This window comes from Thamnophis sirtalis, unplaced genomic scaffold (assembly GCF_051295495.1).
Source record: "Thamnophis sirtalis isolate CommonGarterSnake01/CBP01778 unplaced genomic scaffold, rThaSir2_p1.2 scaffold_5, whole genome shotgun sequence".
In the NCBI taxonomy this organism is placed as follows: domain Eukaryota; kingdom Metazoa; phylum Chordata; class Lepidosauria; order Squamata; family Natricidae; genus Thamnophis; species Thamnophis sirtalis.
This window is the reverse complement of record NW_028261385.1, coordinates 88,802,887-88,819,822: the sequence shown is the minus strand read 5'-3', so window position 1 is coordinate 88,819,822 and position 16,936 is coordinate 88,802,887. Positions and strand designations below refer to the sequence as shown.

General features: G+C 47.1%; 1 protein-coding gene across 1 annotated transcript in view; it reads right to left on the bottom strand.

Moving 5' to 3' along the window:
* Nucleotides 1-16,362, bottom strand: part of GNG10 (G protein subunit gamma 10) — a 32,588-nt gene extending 16,226 nt beyond the window's left edge. The window contains exon 1 of the mRNA XM_087716165.1: nt 16,158-16,362. Coding sequence (XP_087572291.1) covers nt 16,158-16,238 — 81 coding nt within the window. The 5' untranslated portion in view covers nt 16,239-16,362. The remainder of the gene's footprint in view (nt 1-16,157) is intronic.
* Between the last annotated feature and the right edge of the window lie 574 nt (nt 16,363-16,936).

Genomic DNA, 16,936 nt, shown 5'->3' with positions numbered 1-16,936 from the left:
ATCCCTGGAAGCAGTAACAAACTGGGCGCGTCCGCTCCGCCGTCAGCGCCCTGACAGCCACCCTGGGCTCTGGAAGAGGCGGAGGTAAAGAAGGCGGCGGCGGCGGCAGGGGGGGACCCGCAGTTCGCTTCCCACCACAGCACAGGCGCCGCCAGTGGGCTTGCTTTGCTGAACACGGGGGCGATTGACACTAGTTTGAGCGGCCGCGGCCGGCACAAACTACCGTCAGTCGCTCTGTGCTCATCAAAACAAGTTTGCTAAAAGGGCCACAGTTCCCCATTCCTGTTCTAAAAAAGCATCAAGGAGCGAGACCACATGGAGGTACTGCTCAGCACACGCTCAGCCCCGCTAGCTAGTCCCAGCGAGTAACATTAGGCAAAGGGGCAGAATAGCCCGACTTTAACTTGCTTCTTTGACAACTCTTCTGTCCCGAAGAACAGGAGAAAAGAGTCTGGAATTTAGCCTGGCCACCATCCTTCTGCATTACAGGAAAGCGATAATAACGTACTGAGCATTAATCTCGTGGAGCCTCCAGAGAACACCAGGGCTACGGAAGGAGGCAAAAGACGCTCCGAAGCAAATTGCCTTTCTCCTCTCGACACTCACCATTGCTGCGCTCAATATTAATCAATAAGCCAGGCTGAAGGCACTTGTAAATGTTGGAATCCATACTAAAACTGCCAGAGAAATCTCAAGATACCTGCAAACTAGCCCGCTACCGCACAAGAGCACTCAACCAACTGCCGCTGTTTTGAATGGGGCGCAACGAAAAGGCTGCCGGGAAACAACGTCCGTCCAGAGACTTTGACATTTGCAGAACTACATCTCCCAGCATGCAGTGGGAGCTCCTCGTGTTGTCCATTTTAAAATTACATTTCCAAGAGGCTTGGGAGGAGAAGATGGTAAAATCGATTTAAATCTGATGCAGACAGTTCAGAAAGTGGTAGTCCTTCTCAGGGCGGCCCGCCCAACTCCGCAAAGGGGGAGAAGGAGAGGAGGGCCGTCTCCTCCCAACAGCTGCCCTACTGTGGAGGGACAAAGGCTAGTGGAGGAGGTGGGGTGGGGGGGAAGCCAGCCCGCAGCGGCTACTGCCAGCCCGCGGCCTCCCTAGAGAGGTCCGTCTCCGCGTCTACATGTGAAATTCGCTTCACCTGGGCAGCCGGGAGGCGGAGCTGGCGGCTATGCACTGGGCCAGGCGGCAGAACTGGGAGGGGGCAGCAGGGGTTGCTGGCATCGCAGCGCGAGTCACTCGGCGCACCCCGCTGTTACTGGCGGGGACAGCGATGAAAGCTCGGGCTCCGCTCCTCCGTCTGGGGCTGCGGCTTTTTTAAAAAATAAATATGATGACTACAAATTAGAAGCCTGCTCCTTTTATGTGCACGCAACACATGCAACATATATGAAAAAGGAATGGGGCTTCAACTGTTCAGTTGTACCTGCTATAATTATGTATTTGACACCCCCACAATTGCTCTTGAAAGGCTCATAGGTTCTTATGGAGCTGCTATGAGAGCCACCACACATTCCAAATCACAAATTTCTCCTTTCAATCTGGTCAATGCAAAACCCAAGAGGGGAGCCATCAATTTAAAATAGTTCCCATTCCCCACTCTAAGCTAACAATAGCAATAGCACTTAAGACTTATATACCATGTTACAATGGTTTGTTACAGCCCTCTAACTAAGGAGTTTACAGAATCAGCATCTTGCCCCCAACAATCTGGGTCCTCATTTTACCCACCTCGGAAGGATGGAAGGCTGAGTCAACCTTGAGCCTGGTGAGATTTGAACTGCCAATTTGCAGGCAGCCAGCAATCAGCAGATGTAGCCTGCAGTACTGCACTCTAACCACTGTGCCACCGTAGCTCAACATAATGACTGAACAAGACTCTCAAAGGGTCACTGATCTTAAAAATAAACATATATACTGTACTTGATCTAGCTCCAAGGTCATCTAGGGACAGAGCAGGATATCTGGATGGCATTGTAGTGAGATCAATAAGATGTCATTATTTTATGGCCAAAGATCAAAATAAACCTATTGGAAAACAGAAAAGCTCATTATGGATAACTAAATGTAATAAGCAAGTACTAAATAAGAAGTATCACAGTAATCAAAACTGCTAAGAGTCGGTGTCAGCTCCTCTCCATTAGTTAATTAGGAAAGAAAGACGAGACTCCATGCGTAGAAATCAAATGTACTTTTACTAATTAAGAATGGTTAAAAGGCAATGCATAGCGAAGTCTGATTAATTAGGCGCAAAAGCAGTTGATATATAGAATAGCCCATTCCCCACCCCTTGGCATCACAGTCCCAGTCCAATCATAAGTCTTCCAAATGTCAGGTGCAAGATAACTTCAAAAGGCATCACGAAGATGGAATGTCAATGCCATTAGACCTGGCGGGAAACACCCACGCATGCGCAGTCCGATCAGTCGGTGAACTCCAGAACCTTCCACCAGCACAATGAGTAACCCCTCCCAAATACCATGCCCTCCCTCCCCGTTTCATGGCAGCTGAAGCGATAGCAAAGCAGAAGCTGACATCCGGCCATCCCCCGGAAAAAGGCGATCAGGCCTATAAAATGAAAAAACACAAACAAACAGACGAACAACAAAACACAGAAGAGAAAAGGGGAGGGGGGAAGAGAAAATTAAGGCTTGTCAGGATAAGCAGCATAAAACTTCCGAAGCAGCCGGGGAGCACGAACATGGGACTTGTCAACCCATTCCGTATGGGAGGGGGGAAAATGTTTCCAAGCCACTAAGTACTGGATGCGGTTACGCCGCCTGCGGGAGTCCAGAATTTCACGGACTTCAAAGTGTTGTTCGCCATCAATCAACAAAGGAGCAGGTGGAGGAGTATCAGGCGGACGTAAAGTTGAAACACGAACAGGCTTAATGAGGTTAACGTGGAACACGGGATGAACACGGTTGAGATGCTTAGGCAGCTGCAAACGAACGGAAACAGGATTGATGACCTTGAGGATGGGGAAAGGACCGACATACTTAGGCCCCAATTTTTTAGACTTTTGCGTGGTCTGAAGGAACTTTGTGGAGAAGTAGACCAAGTCGCCCTCCTTGTACTGATAAGGTTGCGTACGCTTCTTATCAGCCTGCTTCTTATGAGCGCGATGAGCAGCATCCAACGTAGCAAGAGTCAAAGGCCAAATACGGCTGAGACGCTCACTCCAGAATTGTTGTAGGCGACTTCAGCGTGCGGCAACAAGTCCACCCAATCATCTTGCTGATAATTAATAAAACAACGTAAATACTGTTCTAGAACAGAATTAGTCCTCTCACAGGCCCCGTTAGTCTGAGGATGGTGGGCGGAGCTAAGGCCCTGGGCGGAGCCAATGCGTTTAAGAAATTCCTTCCAGAAGGTTGAGGTGAATTGGACACCTCTATCAGAAATGATACGATCAGGCACTCCATGCAACCGGTAAACATGGGAAATGAAGAGTTTAGCGAGAGCCTTAGCAGAAGGAATCTTGTGGCAGGGGATAAAATGAACTTGTTTGGAAAATAAGTCTGTAACGACCCAAATGACGGTGTGCCCCTGGCTCTCAGGAAGCTCGACAATGAAGTCCATCGAAATTTCTTTCCATGGGGCAACAGGCCGTGCCACAGATTGGAGCAGTCCTTGCGGTTTTCCAGGTGGCCTTTTGGCGGCCGCACAAACCGGACAACTAGCAACATACAGTTCAATGTCCTTTTTCAAAGAGGGCCACCAGAATTGTCTCTTTACGAGATGTAAAGTTTTTACGAAGCCAAAGTGACCCGCCAATTTGGAATCGTGAGCGCGTTGGAGGACGATGAGACAAAGAGAGGCGGGGACATAAAGCTTGGCTCCGATCCACAGTAGATCATCCCGCATCGTACACTCATCCTGATGCCCTTGGAACCAGTCGTCCTGGGGAAGTGCGCGTTTGAGGTCAGAGAGAAAATCTTGAGGCATGTCCACCTTCGAGCGCGCTTGCTGGCGAGTGACCACCGGAGCCGCCAGGCTGGAAGTGGGAACAACTGGTTGAACAATGCTCAGTTTCAAGCAGTTGTATTGAGGGAGTCTGGACAAAGCATCCGCCATGAAATTTCCCCCCCCCCCAGGGATGTATTTGAGCGTGAAATTGAAACGGTTGAAATGTTGGGCCCACCGCATCTGTTTAGGGGACAGACGGCGCAGGGTTCTCAACGCCTCTAAATTCTTGTGATCAGTCCACACCTCAAAAGGGTGCTTAGTGCCTTCCAGAAAATGGCGCCATGTGGTCAGGGCCCATCGCACCACAAACGCCTCCTTCTCCCAAACGGCCCAACGCCTCTCAGTGTCCGTGAGTTTGCGTGAGGTGTAAGCGCATGGTTGCAAGTTACCTTGGTCGTTGGCTTGTAGCAAGACGGCTCCAACAGCGACATCACTGGCATCAGCTTGGACAACGAAAGGCTTATCTATGTCGGGATGCTTCAGGACCGGTTCCGCAGCAAAAAGGCGTTTAAGTTTTTCGAAAGCAGCTTGGCATTCCATGGTCCAATCCAAAGGTTTGCTAGGCTTAGGTTTAGGCCCACCCTTGGACTTCAGCAAATTGGTGATAGGAAGCGCAATTTTGGCAAAAGAAGGGATGAATTGACGGTAGAAGTTAGCGAAACCCAAAAATTTTTGCAACTGTCTGCGCGTTCGGGGCGCTTCCCACTCAGTGACCGCCTTCACTTTCCCAGGGTCCATCACAATGCCGGCGGGAGAGATGCGATAACCGAGGTAGTCAATTTTAGCCTGGTGAAACTCACACTTGGACAACTTGGCATAAAGTTCAGCAGCCTTGAGTTTTTTCAAAACAGTGCGTACTAGAGCGACGTGTTGGTCATAAGTGTGAGAATAGATAAGGATATCGTCCAAATATATGATAACGCCTTTGTAAAGGTGGTCATGCAAGATCTCATTAATTAATTGCATGAAAACTGCAGGCGCTCCCTGCAGGCCAAAAGGCATGACCCGGAACTGGAAGCAACCAAGAGGACAGTTGAAAGCAGTTTTCCATTCATCTTCTTCCTTTATACGGACCCTATAATATGCTTCTCTGAGGTCCAGTTTAGTGAAAATGCGGCCCTTCCCCAATTGGGCCAACATGTCCTTCATCAACGGCAACGGGTATAAATTTTGGGCCGAGATGGCGTTAAGGTTTTTAAAATTCACACATAGTCTCAGAGAACCATCTTTCTTCTCACGGAACAGCACAGGAGCAGCGACTTTAGGGCGGGCAGGTTCAATGAAACCCCGCTCCAAATTTTTATCGATGAATTTTCTCATCTCTTCCATTTCCCTAGGTGACATGGAATAAATCTGGGGTTTTGGCAACTTCACCCCGGGTAAAATGTCGATTGAGCAATCAGTAGGCCTGTGGGGCGGAAGTTTGTCGGAAGATTTCTCACTAAAAACTCCCCTCAGGTCCCAATACACTTTCGGAATTTTTTCCTCTCCTTCAATCCGCTCCTGCCCTCTGGCGGCCAAATCAGAACTGCAGCTAACAGGGTCTGAAGAAACGCCCTCCCCTTCCGGAGGTGCATCTGTGCGAATGCGTAACCAACCCTCCCTCCAATTTATGCGAGGGTTCCATTTTCGAAGCCAAGGGAGGCCCAAAATGAGTGGCCTGTCCATCCCAGGAGCCACAATAAAAGAGATTAGTTCCGTGTGGGATCCCATTTTCATCTCTAAGGGCTCAGTAAAGAAATGGGCGGGTCCCCCCCTGTGATGGACCCATCTATCTGGCAAAAGACAATAGGGGTTTTCAAAGTTTTCAACTTGAGGCCCAGTTTCTCCACCATAGCAGGATTGATCATTGAGCGGGAACAGCCTGAGTCAAGGAGGGCGGGAAGGCTTTCTGACCCCCCATCGGGCAGAACTCTCAATTCTACGGGGATTAGCATAGGGCCTTTGTTTGAACTCACCCAGCGAGGCGAGGCGTCGTCATCGGAGTCATCAGAGGAGCTGGTGGAGACATCTGCTTCTCCCTCCAAAGCCTGGCCGAATTGCGGGGGGGGGTGGAATCTACAGCGAACGCGGCTTCTTTCTTCTTCTTGTCTGAGGTCTTGGTGGATTTCCCCTCCCGTTTGGAAGGGGTTGGGGCGGTCGTGGGCAGCTTGGCGCGGCATTCAGGCGTGCGATGGTCGATTTTTCCACAACGAAAGCAAGTAAACGGTCTGGATTTCCCAGAGGGGCCTCCCCTCCCTTCGCCTCTCCCTCCGAAAGGGGTCTTGCGGCTTGGGGGGGAAGATTTTGCAGCTTTCTCCCTTTGCTTCTGCCTGTCCTCCTTAGCACATTTGAGTCTCATTAAATCCAGTTCAATGTCCGCCGCGTTTTCAAACCAAACTGTTAAGCGTTTGGGAAGGTGGCGATTAACACATTGTTGATAAATATCTTCATCCAAGCCCAAAGCAAATTTGTCCAAAAGGGCTTCTTCACCCCATCCCCTCATGTAATTACATAGGTGTTGAAACTCTTGAATGTACTGGGCCACTGGCCTGTCCTCCTGCGCGAGGGTCATAAATTTCAGTTTGCCCCGTTTCTCAGTCAGGGGGTCATCAAACCGTCTCTTGAAAGCTCCCATAAACGCATTGAAATTCCTCAGGAGGGGGGAATTTGCCTGGTGTAAACCAGTTCCCCAGTCAGAGGCCTCTTCGTCTAAAGCAAGCAAAACCATGCGTACTTTCATGGTATCTGATTCAAAATCGGGCCCATAGATTTCCATGTAATTATAGACCTGCATGATGAAAGACCCCAGCTTCTTAGGGTTTCCATCATATTTTACAGTTAATGGGGGGACTTTAGCCATTCTGCGTCTTCTGGGGGGTGGGGCCCCTGGTCTGGCAGCACCCCTGGCTGGGGGGGGGGTGAAGCTGCTCGTGAGTTTTCTTGCTCCCACTCCCTCTCAGCCTCTTCACCCTCCCCAAATCTTTGCCCAGAGTACCTCTGTTCCAAGTAATCAGGTTGATCTCTTTCCTGGGGTCTTCGTTCGGCTCCCGCCTCAAATGGCCTTTCCTGGTGTCTCCTTCTGGTAACGGCTGCATCCCAGTTTGCACCATCCTCTCTTTGTCCCACCGACAAAGACCAACAGGGGGGACTAGCAGGGCTCGATATCTCCAGCTGAGCCAATTCTTCAGGAAACAAGATATCAGTGGGTTCTTTGTCCTTTTCTCCATCGCTGGCTGGCGAAGACATTTTTTTTTCTCTGTTCTGTCTCCTTGTAATTTTGCACCTTCCACGGTAGATTGTAGTCTCCTGGAAAGGTGTTGTTGAGACTTCGCTAACTGTCAGCTCCTCTCCATTAGTTAATTAGGAAAGAAAGACCACGAGACTCCATGCGTAGAAATCAAATGTACTTTTACTAATTAAGAATGGTTAAAAGGCAATGCATAGCGAAGTCTGATTAATTAGGCGCGAAAGCAGTTGATATATAGAATAGCCCATTCCCCACCCCTTGGCATCACTGTCCCAGTCCAATCATAAGTCTTCCAAATGTCAGGTGCAAGATAACTTCAAAAGGCATCACGAAGATGGAATGTCAATGCCGTTAGACCTGGCGGGAAACACCCACGCATGCGCAGTCCGATCAGTCGGTGAACTCCAGAACCTTCCACCAGCACAATGAGTAACCCCTCCCAAATACCATGCCCTCCCTCCCCGTTTCATGGCAGCTGAAGCGATAGCAAAGCAGAAGCTGACAGTCGGTATCTGATAGCAAGGGCAATTGCATTAAATCGGTCTTGGAGATAACTGGTGACCTATCAGCTAAAAGGAGAACAATCTCTTCCTCAGAGTTGGCATAAGAGAGGGTTTAAAAAGACATTATTAGGGAAGCTTACCATAAGCCATGAAGAAGACATGGGAGGTTTTCTATTTCTTCTAGTAAGCAAGAGGCAGAATTGTTCTTATGCAGGGATGTGACTGAAGAAATGGTAAAAAACTTCAATGGGTAAGAATAAAAGCTCTTCCCATGGGACAGGCAGGAGAATGTTTGCTACATCCTTGGCAAACAAGTTTTCTTCACCCGGGAACATAGGTCATGCATGTTATGGGACTTTGCTTCAACTCAGAGCAGGCTATCTAAGGGCCAAGCAAAGGCAGATGGTATTCATAATTCATAATATTTTAAATCGATGGTAATGTTTATATAGCAGGCATTTTCACAGATTGTCGTACAAAACTAGGAAAGTAAAAAAAAAACATTAACAATATTTCAGGAGGCAAAGCTGCCCATAGGTCTCCACAGCAATTAGACCAGCTTCCAATCCCAGGAAAGAATTTTAATACACAACCGAGCACTTGCAACAAAGCTCTCAAAATTGAAATTGCACTTCTTCTGCAGAGTTTATGTTGCAGTAATGATAAATCTGAGCACCCTATAAGTGTGGCTCTTGACAATAGCTCTGAAAATAATAATAGCAGTTGCGGTACAGCTATGGCCATTGCAATTAGTGAAACACCACATTGCATTTCAAAGTTTACAAGGCCTAATGGAAAATCCCTTGGCTGCTGATTCCAGGACTTCAAAGCTGGGAAGAATATGCCCCAATATTTTTTAAAAAGCTGAATCTGATCAATATTATACTTACTACATATAGGTAATCCTCAGTTAATGGCCAACTTTTCAAAGTTATGTCATTGCTGAACAACAGGAATTTACAAAGTTCCAACTGCTGCAGTTTCCCTACAGTCACATACTTGTGAATTGGGCACTCAGCAATCAGCGTGAATTACATCATAGCAATCTCTTTATCGCCATTAGTGACCTTCAATTCCAGCTTCTGACAAGCAAATCAATAGGGAAGTCAGCAAGAGGTTGCAAGGGCAATCACATGACCATAGCACATTGTAACCAGATGGGCTTACACATAAGTAAATATGGGAAATATGAATACTTTTAGTATATGGTATATAGCATTTCTATACAGTAATTTTAGTATATACGAATATATATATATGTGTTGTATTTGTGCTGATAAATAAATAAAGGGAGTATATATATATACTGGGATTTGAACCTGGGCTATAAATCTAATAGATACCTTTCACCCTGGCTTCATTGATAACGGATAAGAGCCTGTGGCCTAATGGCTAAGAAGTTTGCCTAGGATGTAATATAGCCCAGGTTCAAATCCCAGTAAGGGTATGGCTAGCTGATGAGAGCTAAATAGCTTGAAATAGATCTATACTAGTCTCCCTTTATTTATTTATCAGCACAAATAAAAAAAAACACAAATATAACAAAGGCAACAGTAAAAATATTGGGTTTCTGTCGTGATGGACTCTTGTGACGAGCCGATAGACAGATGATGGAAGCAGTTAGCTTCCTCCCATAATTGGGGCTTACCAGGGGTTGTAAAAAATCTATACATATATATACATACACACACACACACACACACACACACATACACACACCTGGGTTTCCCCAAAAATAAGACCCAATCTTATTTTCTTTTTGGACACAAAATAAGCACCAGGTCTTATTTTCAGGAGACGTCTTACCCGCTTATCTTAGGACCACCGCAGCCACGCATCCCATGCCTATATCTGTTGTGCTGCTGCCCTATTATTATAGGGTTAATACACAATATGGTATTAATTTTCAAAGAGTGGCCGTGAGTAACAGACATTGTAGAGAAGCTGCCGCGTTACTCATGACTTATTGTTATGAGTAACCATTGCCACTCCTCGTGGCAGTAAGAGGCAAGAACACATAGACTTTTAGGCTTGCTAAAACCGAAGAGGAGACTTTGCATCATTTAAAGCATATAAAGTAGAAGCATCTAAAATAGTAGCATAGAGTCAGGTCTACTGCTTGGAAGCAGTATCTGAACTAGGGCATTCTCAAATCTTGAACCATCAGACTGATACTTCAATACAAAAATATCAAAGAAGCCAAAATATAACCCTTCTTCCCTATTTTTGGACACAACATATAAGATAAAGATACCCTGAAGTACTTTGTGAAAAACATTTCCCGTTGTTTTGTGTGGTTTTATATTGAGCAGCAAAAGGCATCAATTGATAGAATCAGCAGTCTCCAAAGGCCAAGCTCCAGGGATCAAATCAAAACTGCTTTTAAATCAATAAAGGGAACCCCGAGGATCCCTCATGGCTAATTGAAATCACGAGGGATAAAGCGCACTTACCATCCCTTCTAGAAACCGGTTTCCTCCTTCTTAGTCTTAGTCTTCCATGTTCGTGAGAGGAAGGCTGAATGGATATGTGCTATGATGTAGGGGAAATGTGTAAATCTATAGAAGAGAATCTCCATCATCTCTGTTTCTAACCATTATGGCATAGGTCTGTGATGGCGAACCTATGGCATGCATGCCAGAGGTGGCACGCAGACCCCTCTCTGAGGCCATGCTAGCCATCACCCCAGCTCAGTCATGCATGTGCAGCAGGGCGGGGTGCATGAGGGGGTACGCATGCAGAGGGGGCGGGGCACATGAGGGTGACCGCACGCACATTGCATTTTGGAGGTGCATGCATATGCACATTCAGGCATGCACACACATGCTTTGTGCACTCGGTCTGGAAAAGGTTAGCCTTCACTGGCATAGGTCTTAAGCAACTTAGAACTGAGGAGAAATTTCCTGACAGTTAGAACAATTAATCAGTGGAACAACCTGCCTCCAGACGTTGTGAATGCCCCAACAGTGGAAGTTTTTAAGCAGCTGTTGGATGGTAATAGCAATAGCAGTTAGATTTATATACTGCTTCATAGGGCTTTCAGCCCTCTCTAAGTGGTTTACAGAGTCAGCATAATCAACTATAGAAATGATAGCCATTTGTCTGAAATGGTGTAGGAATTTCTGCTTAGGCAGGGGGTTGGGCTAGAAGACCTGCAAGGTCCCTTCCCCCTCTGCTATTGTATTGCATAGTATTGTATTGCATTGCATTTGCTCTTTGCCTAGTCACCCCCACCCTTAGAAAGCCTTGGGGGAGGGGGGTAATCTCTAACCTGATTGGAGGTTCTTCTGTCTCTCCCTGGTGGCTGCAGCCTCTAGCAGGCGGGCTGAATACTCTTCCCCCCTGTGTTTTCCAGGCTGCCGGGGCTGCCGGCTTGGGCCACGTGGGGCCCCTCCCCCCTTCTTTCCAAATGGTTTTGCAAGGCAATTGCCATAGCCCCGCCCTCAGAACTTAGCCACAAAAAAACAGCTTTTGTTAAGGGGCCGGCCTCCTTCTCAGGGACTTCCCGCCCCTCCCCCCTCCTTCTCCTACTCAAAGGAGAATGCTCTTAAGGGGGAAGCGAGACTTAGCCCCCAAAAAACGCAGCTCTTGCTGGAAGCCTTTTTCTGATGACATTCTCGCCCCCAAGTCTCTTTCTCCTACTTAAAGGAGAGTGTCCTTAAGGGGGGGGGGAGCCTTCTCCTGTTACTATGCAGTTAGAAAGGGACAGAACGGGCTTTTAGGCAGGATTTCTGAAGCACCAAAGCCGAAGGGGATCCTCCCCTGGGAGGGGAGGAGTTCTCAGGTTGGGGGGGGAGGGTTCTTCGTGTAGTCTTGTGGCAGCTGCCTCTGTGATTCATCTAGGAGGTAGGCTTGGGGGGGGTGTCCACTGCCTGCCTCTAACCTCCTTAAAAAGCCTCCTTTTGGCCCTTTGCTGCGTCCCCTGCCCTTGGCTAATGCCTCTGCGATGGTTTCTCACCTTTCAAGGGCTCCACAAGCCTCCGGTTGTTGCTGGAGGGCTGAGAGTTGAGGCTTCTGCCTGCCTCCTCTGAGCTGCTGGGGGCAGCCATCTTGGACCACGTGGTTTCAAGATGGCCCCCGGCTCCAAATTCAAACGGCTCCTCTTTGCTGGAGCACATGGAAATGGCTTTTGCCTTTGCAGGCTTGCCATGCGGCTGCAGCTCGCCTCCCCCTGCCTCCCGCAGCTCTTTCTAAGCCTTCCCGGCTCTCACCTTGTCAGCACAGGTGTTCCAGGGTATTTTAACAACCCTCGTGGCTCAACCCCTGAGGGGAGCAGAGGAGCGCTTCTGCTCCTGAGAAGCCTCTGCATCAAGGGCTGCCTCTAGGAGGCATGTGTGCCCGGTTCTCCTGCTTGCAACGGCATCAAGGGTCCTCACTGAGTGACTCCGTCTCACTCAGTGGCCAGGGCAGTGTGCCGCCCCAGAGGGCTTGTGGCAGTCCAGTCCTTGCAGGAGGAGGCTGTCTGTGATGTAGGGAGGCAGGATTCGCCGCGTCCAAGTTTATTTTCTTTAATCCTTTGTAAATTACTGGAGGTCCAGAGTGGTGCAACCTTTCCCTTGAGTGGGATGAGTCAAATCTGGGAGGGCCTGCTGGCCAGGGGGCGTTGCCCAAAGAGCTTATCTGACTCATCCAATCATGAGAGGACAAAGTCAACCCATTCTGGATACTCCTCCCCCCTCACTATGGAGAACGTTCAGATTGGGTGGGCGGGTTGAGCGGCTGGAAGGGCTGGGTGAGCAGTGACCGCACAACCAGGCAGGCGTGGGCGGGGCCACCAGAGATTTTTGCCACCAGTTCAGAGAACTGATACTAATCGTCCCTAACGGTTCAGCCCGGTTCGGCTGAATTTCACCCGTCTTGGCCCAATATAAATCCTATACAAGTAATCCTCAACTTACAATCATTAATTTAACAATGGTTTAAAGTTATAATGGCCTGGGGGGGAAGTTATTTGTGATGTTATTTTGCTGATATCAGCCCTACAATCAAGAGACTGCAATTCTGGCACCAGGAACCCTTTGCATTTATAATCGATGCAGTGTCCTGCAGCTATGTGATTGCATTTTGTGACCTTCCCAGCATACAACTTCAATTAGGGAAGCCAGATGCACTTAATGGCTGTGCGATTCACTTAATTATTACGGAAAGCTGGAGGTATAATCAGGCCTGGTCACATGATGATTCACTTAATGACCACACTGCTTAGTGACCAACATTCCAATCCCAATTGGGTCATAAGTTGAGGACGACCTGGAGCAATTATGTTTGTTTATGGTACCTCCGCTGAAAAAATAAAATGACTCAAGGATCTAGATAGTCAACATTCTGGAAGGGCAATTTTGTAAACACTTATTACAAATTTTCTTTACAGAATCCAGCTGCCTGTTTCTGAAGCACGGGCACTGTTTATAACATATTTATTTTAATGTAATCAAAATGATGAACAAAAGTCAAAACACAAATGAAGAACAGGTTGCTCTAACTGCAGCCTATCTATCTTCAGGCCTGTAATGCTTTGATGGCAAAAACCTTTGGTCTTTTATAACAACCATGGGAAAAGCTTCCATATTATTCATGTTGCAATCTGCCACCCTAGACAGATAGCCTTTGTTTCTTCGGCCTCATTAACCATGATGACATGAACTGAATTGAACTGACCTGGCACATTTTCCACAAAACCACCCATAGGATGTTTCAGCCACACCACCCTTCCTACAGCACAGGATAGATACACATACAAATGATATGGATTCGCTATGTAATTAGGTGAGCAGATTTATCAGTTAGACTGCTGTGCAGGTTACATATTATATGCCAGAATTTGGCTCCATTTGAATCTGAAAGCAATGACAGGATATTTAATCGACTGTGGAATTAACAGCTGATCATCAACATAAAATGGATAGTATGGTAAGACTGATGGTGTCTGTAGCTTATTTTCACCCTCATATGGGCTGAGTTTGGATTCAATTGGAATCTGTTCATATTTTCCCTCCAAATCCTTGATTGAAATGTGTTAACCTGTCCTATCTCCATGTCATTCACTAATTGAAACAGGACCTACCACGCTTTCTGTAGCTTGGAGATGCACTCATTTTAGTTGAGTTTTTCCCTCAGTGGTCAAGGCATACATGGATCATAGTACTGACCGATCATTTACTAGAATGTCCTTCTCATTTTTATTTTAGAAACATGGGCATTTTCTAAAACAAAATGTTCATCAAAGTTATTGGATGCTTAATACATTCAATCTGTTTCTTCTTTGCCCCCCCCCTCATTACAGCAAAGTTATATCCCTATCATTTGGACAGTTGTCAACATCTGGGAGCAAAACTTGTAGGGCTCCAGTGAAGGAATCATTAAAGAAGAGAAAAGGAGGTGTGAGGAAATGTCTAGTATTTAAAGCAAGCTGCCTTGCAACAAAAACACAATGTAAGAGAAACCCCTTGAATATATTCCTGGGAACTGAAACCAAATAAAACTATAACCATAAAAGTTCAATCAAGCAGAGCATGAACCCCACTGAAAACAGTAAAATGCATTCTTAGCTAAACAGTCATGCAAGGTTTACATCTTTCCCTAAACTGACTGTGTCAGAATGCTGAACTAGCATGGGAATTCTGGGACACTGGAGGACATCCAAAAAATGTAATCCGAAAGGCTAAACAAATAAGTTAATTATGTACTGCTGGGATACAGAGCTTTCTCTTTACAAAAACGGCTACACAAATTGGTTTTATATATACATGTAGCACATAGTAACCTCTAATGATCTAATTGTACCTATTCACCATGGTCTGGGATCCTCACCATATTTCAATTACAAAGTATTTCTTTATAGATGATGCCCAGAAGAGCCAACCAGCAAAAAAACAGGGAAGAGTGGGGCAGATAATAACATAGGCTCCTCTCTTACCTCTTCTCTTACTGGAAGAATTCCAAACAAAAAAAAAAAAAAAGGATAGACAGAAGATGCTTCCATCAATGGGAGCAAATTTACTTAATATTCTGTTCTTTTAAATGAACTGCCACCCATGTGACAAACTTCATAAGAGCAATTTGACAATTACTCCTCTTCAGGGAAGTGTTCAAGTAGAAAATGGGTATAATTGTGGTGATGTTGGGAGGGGTGTTGCTTGAAATTAGATAATCTATACATGACCTCCTTCAACTCAAATTCTCTGCTTCTTATCCATTTATCAAAAGTGACATTGATGATTTCTTTTATTTTTATTAGCTTTTCATACTGAAGAACTGTGTAAAGTCTGTGTCACTTGATTTGGTTCACGATTTCTCTGTACTGCAGAATTACAAGAGATCTCTTACATTCTTGAAATTAAACACTGATATAAATAAACATGCCCATTCTATTAGTGATTCTTGAGAACTAAGGTATATTCCAAAAGCAGATTCTAAGAGTCAACCAGGAGAACAGAAGTATTAAAACCCTGCTTTGGCAGAAAATAAAATTTCAACCATTCAAAGCGGCTCAAAGAATGAGATTTGCTGAGGATGGAGAATTGACGAAAGTCCGTTGAAAAATATAGAATTTTTGGCAAAGATCTCTTTTTTTTTTAATTGTATCCTCTCCACCCTGGGACAGGCAGCTATCGGGGACTTTCTCTCTTATAAACACAGTCACAAGTGTTACCTACAGCCACAAAAGGGATTATAATCAAGGCCGGTTCATTTATAACCACCCCCCCCTTTTTACAACTCCATTGTACTCGGCTCGGTAGTATGGGATACTATCAAGATACTACAAGCTACGCCAACGATGGCCGATCCTTTGCATTTTATACCAGAAGTCACACCCTCTTCGGGGGGGGGGGGACGTCTTAAAAATCAACACCCGAGCTTTTACAACACGCCAGTTCATACAAGAGTCCAAAATCCTTCCCTGAAAGAGGTTGGTCGGAAAGCACCTCGACGCCGATGTTCAAAATAGCAGGAGAAGAGAAATATTTAAGCCACCCGCCACCATTCCAGCCAGACGAAAAAGAAAGCCAAGGCGACTAAATCAAGGTGCAATGGTGTGCCCCCCCAAGGGGGGGGGACCCTCCCTGCCCTTTGTCAGCCCGCTTAGATCGTCAACCGACAATGGCCGATTTCTTCTCAGCGCCCATTCAAATCTCCAACGTCAGCGGATCAAGATGATCCGGAGACAAAAAGCAAAGCCCAGATCACCATTGCTGCCCCGCGTCCGATCCAGAAACAAGAGCCGAGGGCGGCCCTCCCTCTCTCTTTCTCCCTTCCCGGCGCTTGGTCGCTCGAGCTCCAGCGTCCCCGCCTTCCGAATCGGCAAAGAAGACAAAGGGAGGCTTGTGTGATGCCGCCACGGGGCGGGGGTGGGGTGGGGAAAGAGAAGCGGCCCCGGTCCCTCCTCGCCTCGCCCGAAAGCAGAGCCCCCCCCCCTTTTTTTTCCCCTTTGGGAAAGGCGGCTCACCCTGATGCGTTCCACACCGGCCTCGAGTTTCAGCTGCTCCACCAGGCGCTGCAGGGTGTTGACGCTGGAGCTGGAAGACATGCTGGCAGCGAGTAAGCGCTCGGCGGCTCTCGCTCTCTCTCTCTCCCGAGCGAATCCGCGCCCCCTTCCCCCCCCTCACTCTCCGGTCCCGAGCCTGGACGCTTCCCGTGGCAAGGACGGAGCGCAAAAAGGGGTGGAGGCAGCAGCCCTCCAGCCCTCCTCCCTCCCGCTTCCCTCCCCAATGCCTCCGGGGAAAGAAATGGCGAGGCGAGATGAGTCGATTTGGCAGAGCGCAGCTGCTCTGGAAGGACAAATCGCTCCCGACCTCTTTGGATTTACCCTCTAAAATTCATATCCTGCCCGCTCCTTTTTTTATCCCCCCCCTCCTGCTTCCCCATCGCTACCTCAGCCTGTCTGCTGTACAGTATGATCCGGGCCTGGGTTGTTATTATTTGTGTCCCGTCCCCCCTTAAAATCCAATTTTAAGGGTTGCGACAAAGAAGAGGGAGTCGAGCTATTCTCCAAAGAACCTGAGAACTGGACAAGAAGCAACGGGTGGAAACGTATCAAGGAGAGACGCAAACTAGAACTAAGGAGAAATTTCCTGACAGTTAGAACAATTCGTCAGTGGAACAACTTGTCTCCAGAAGTTGTGAATGCTCCAACACTAGAGTTTTTTAACAAGAGATTAGTCCACCATTTGTCTGAAATGGTATAGGGTTTCATGCCTGAGTAGGGAGTCAGACTAGTAGACCTCC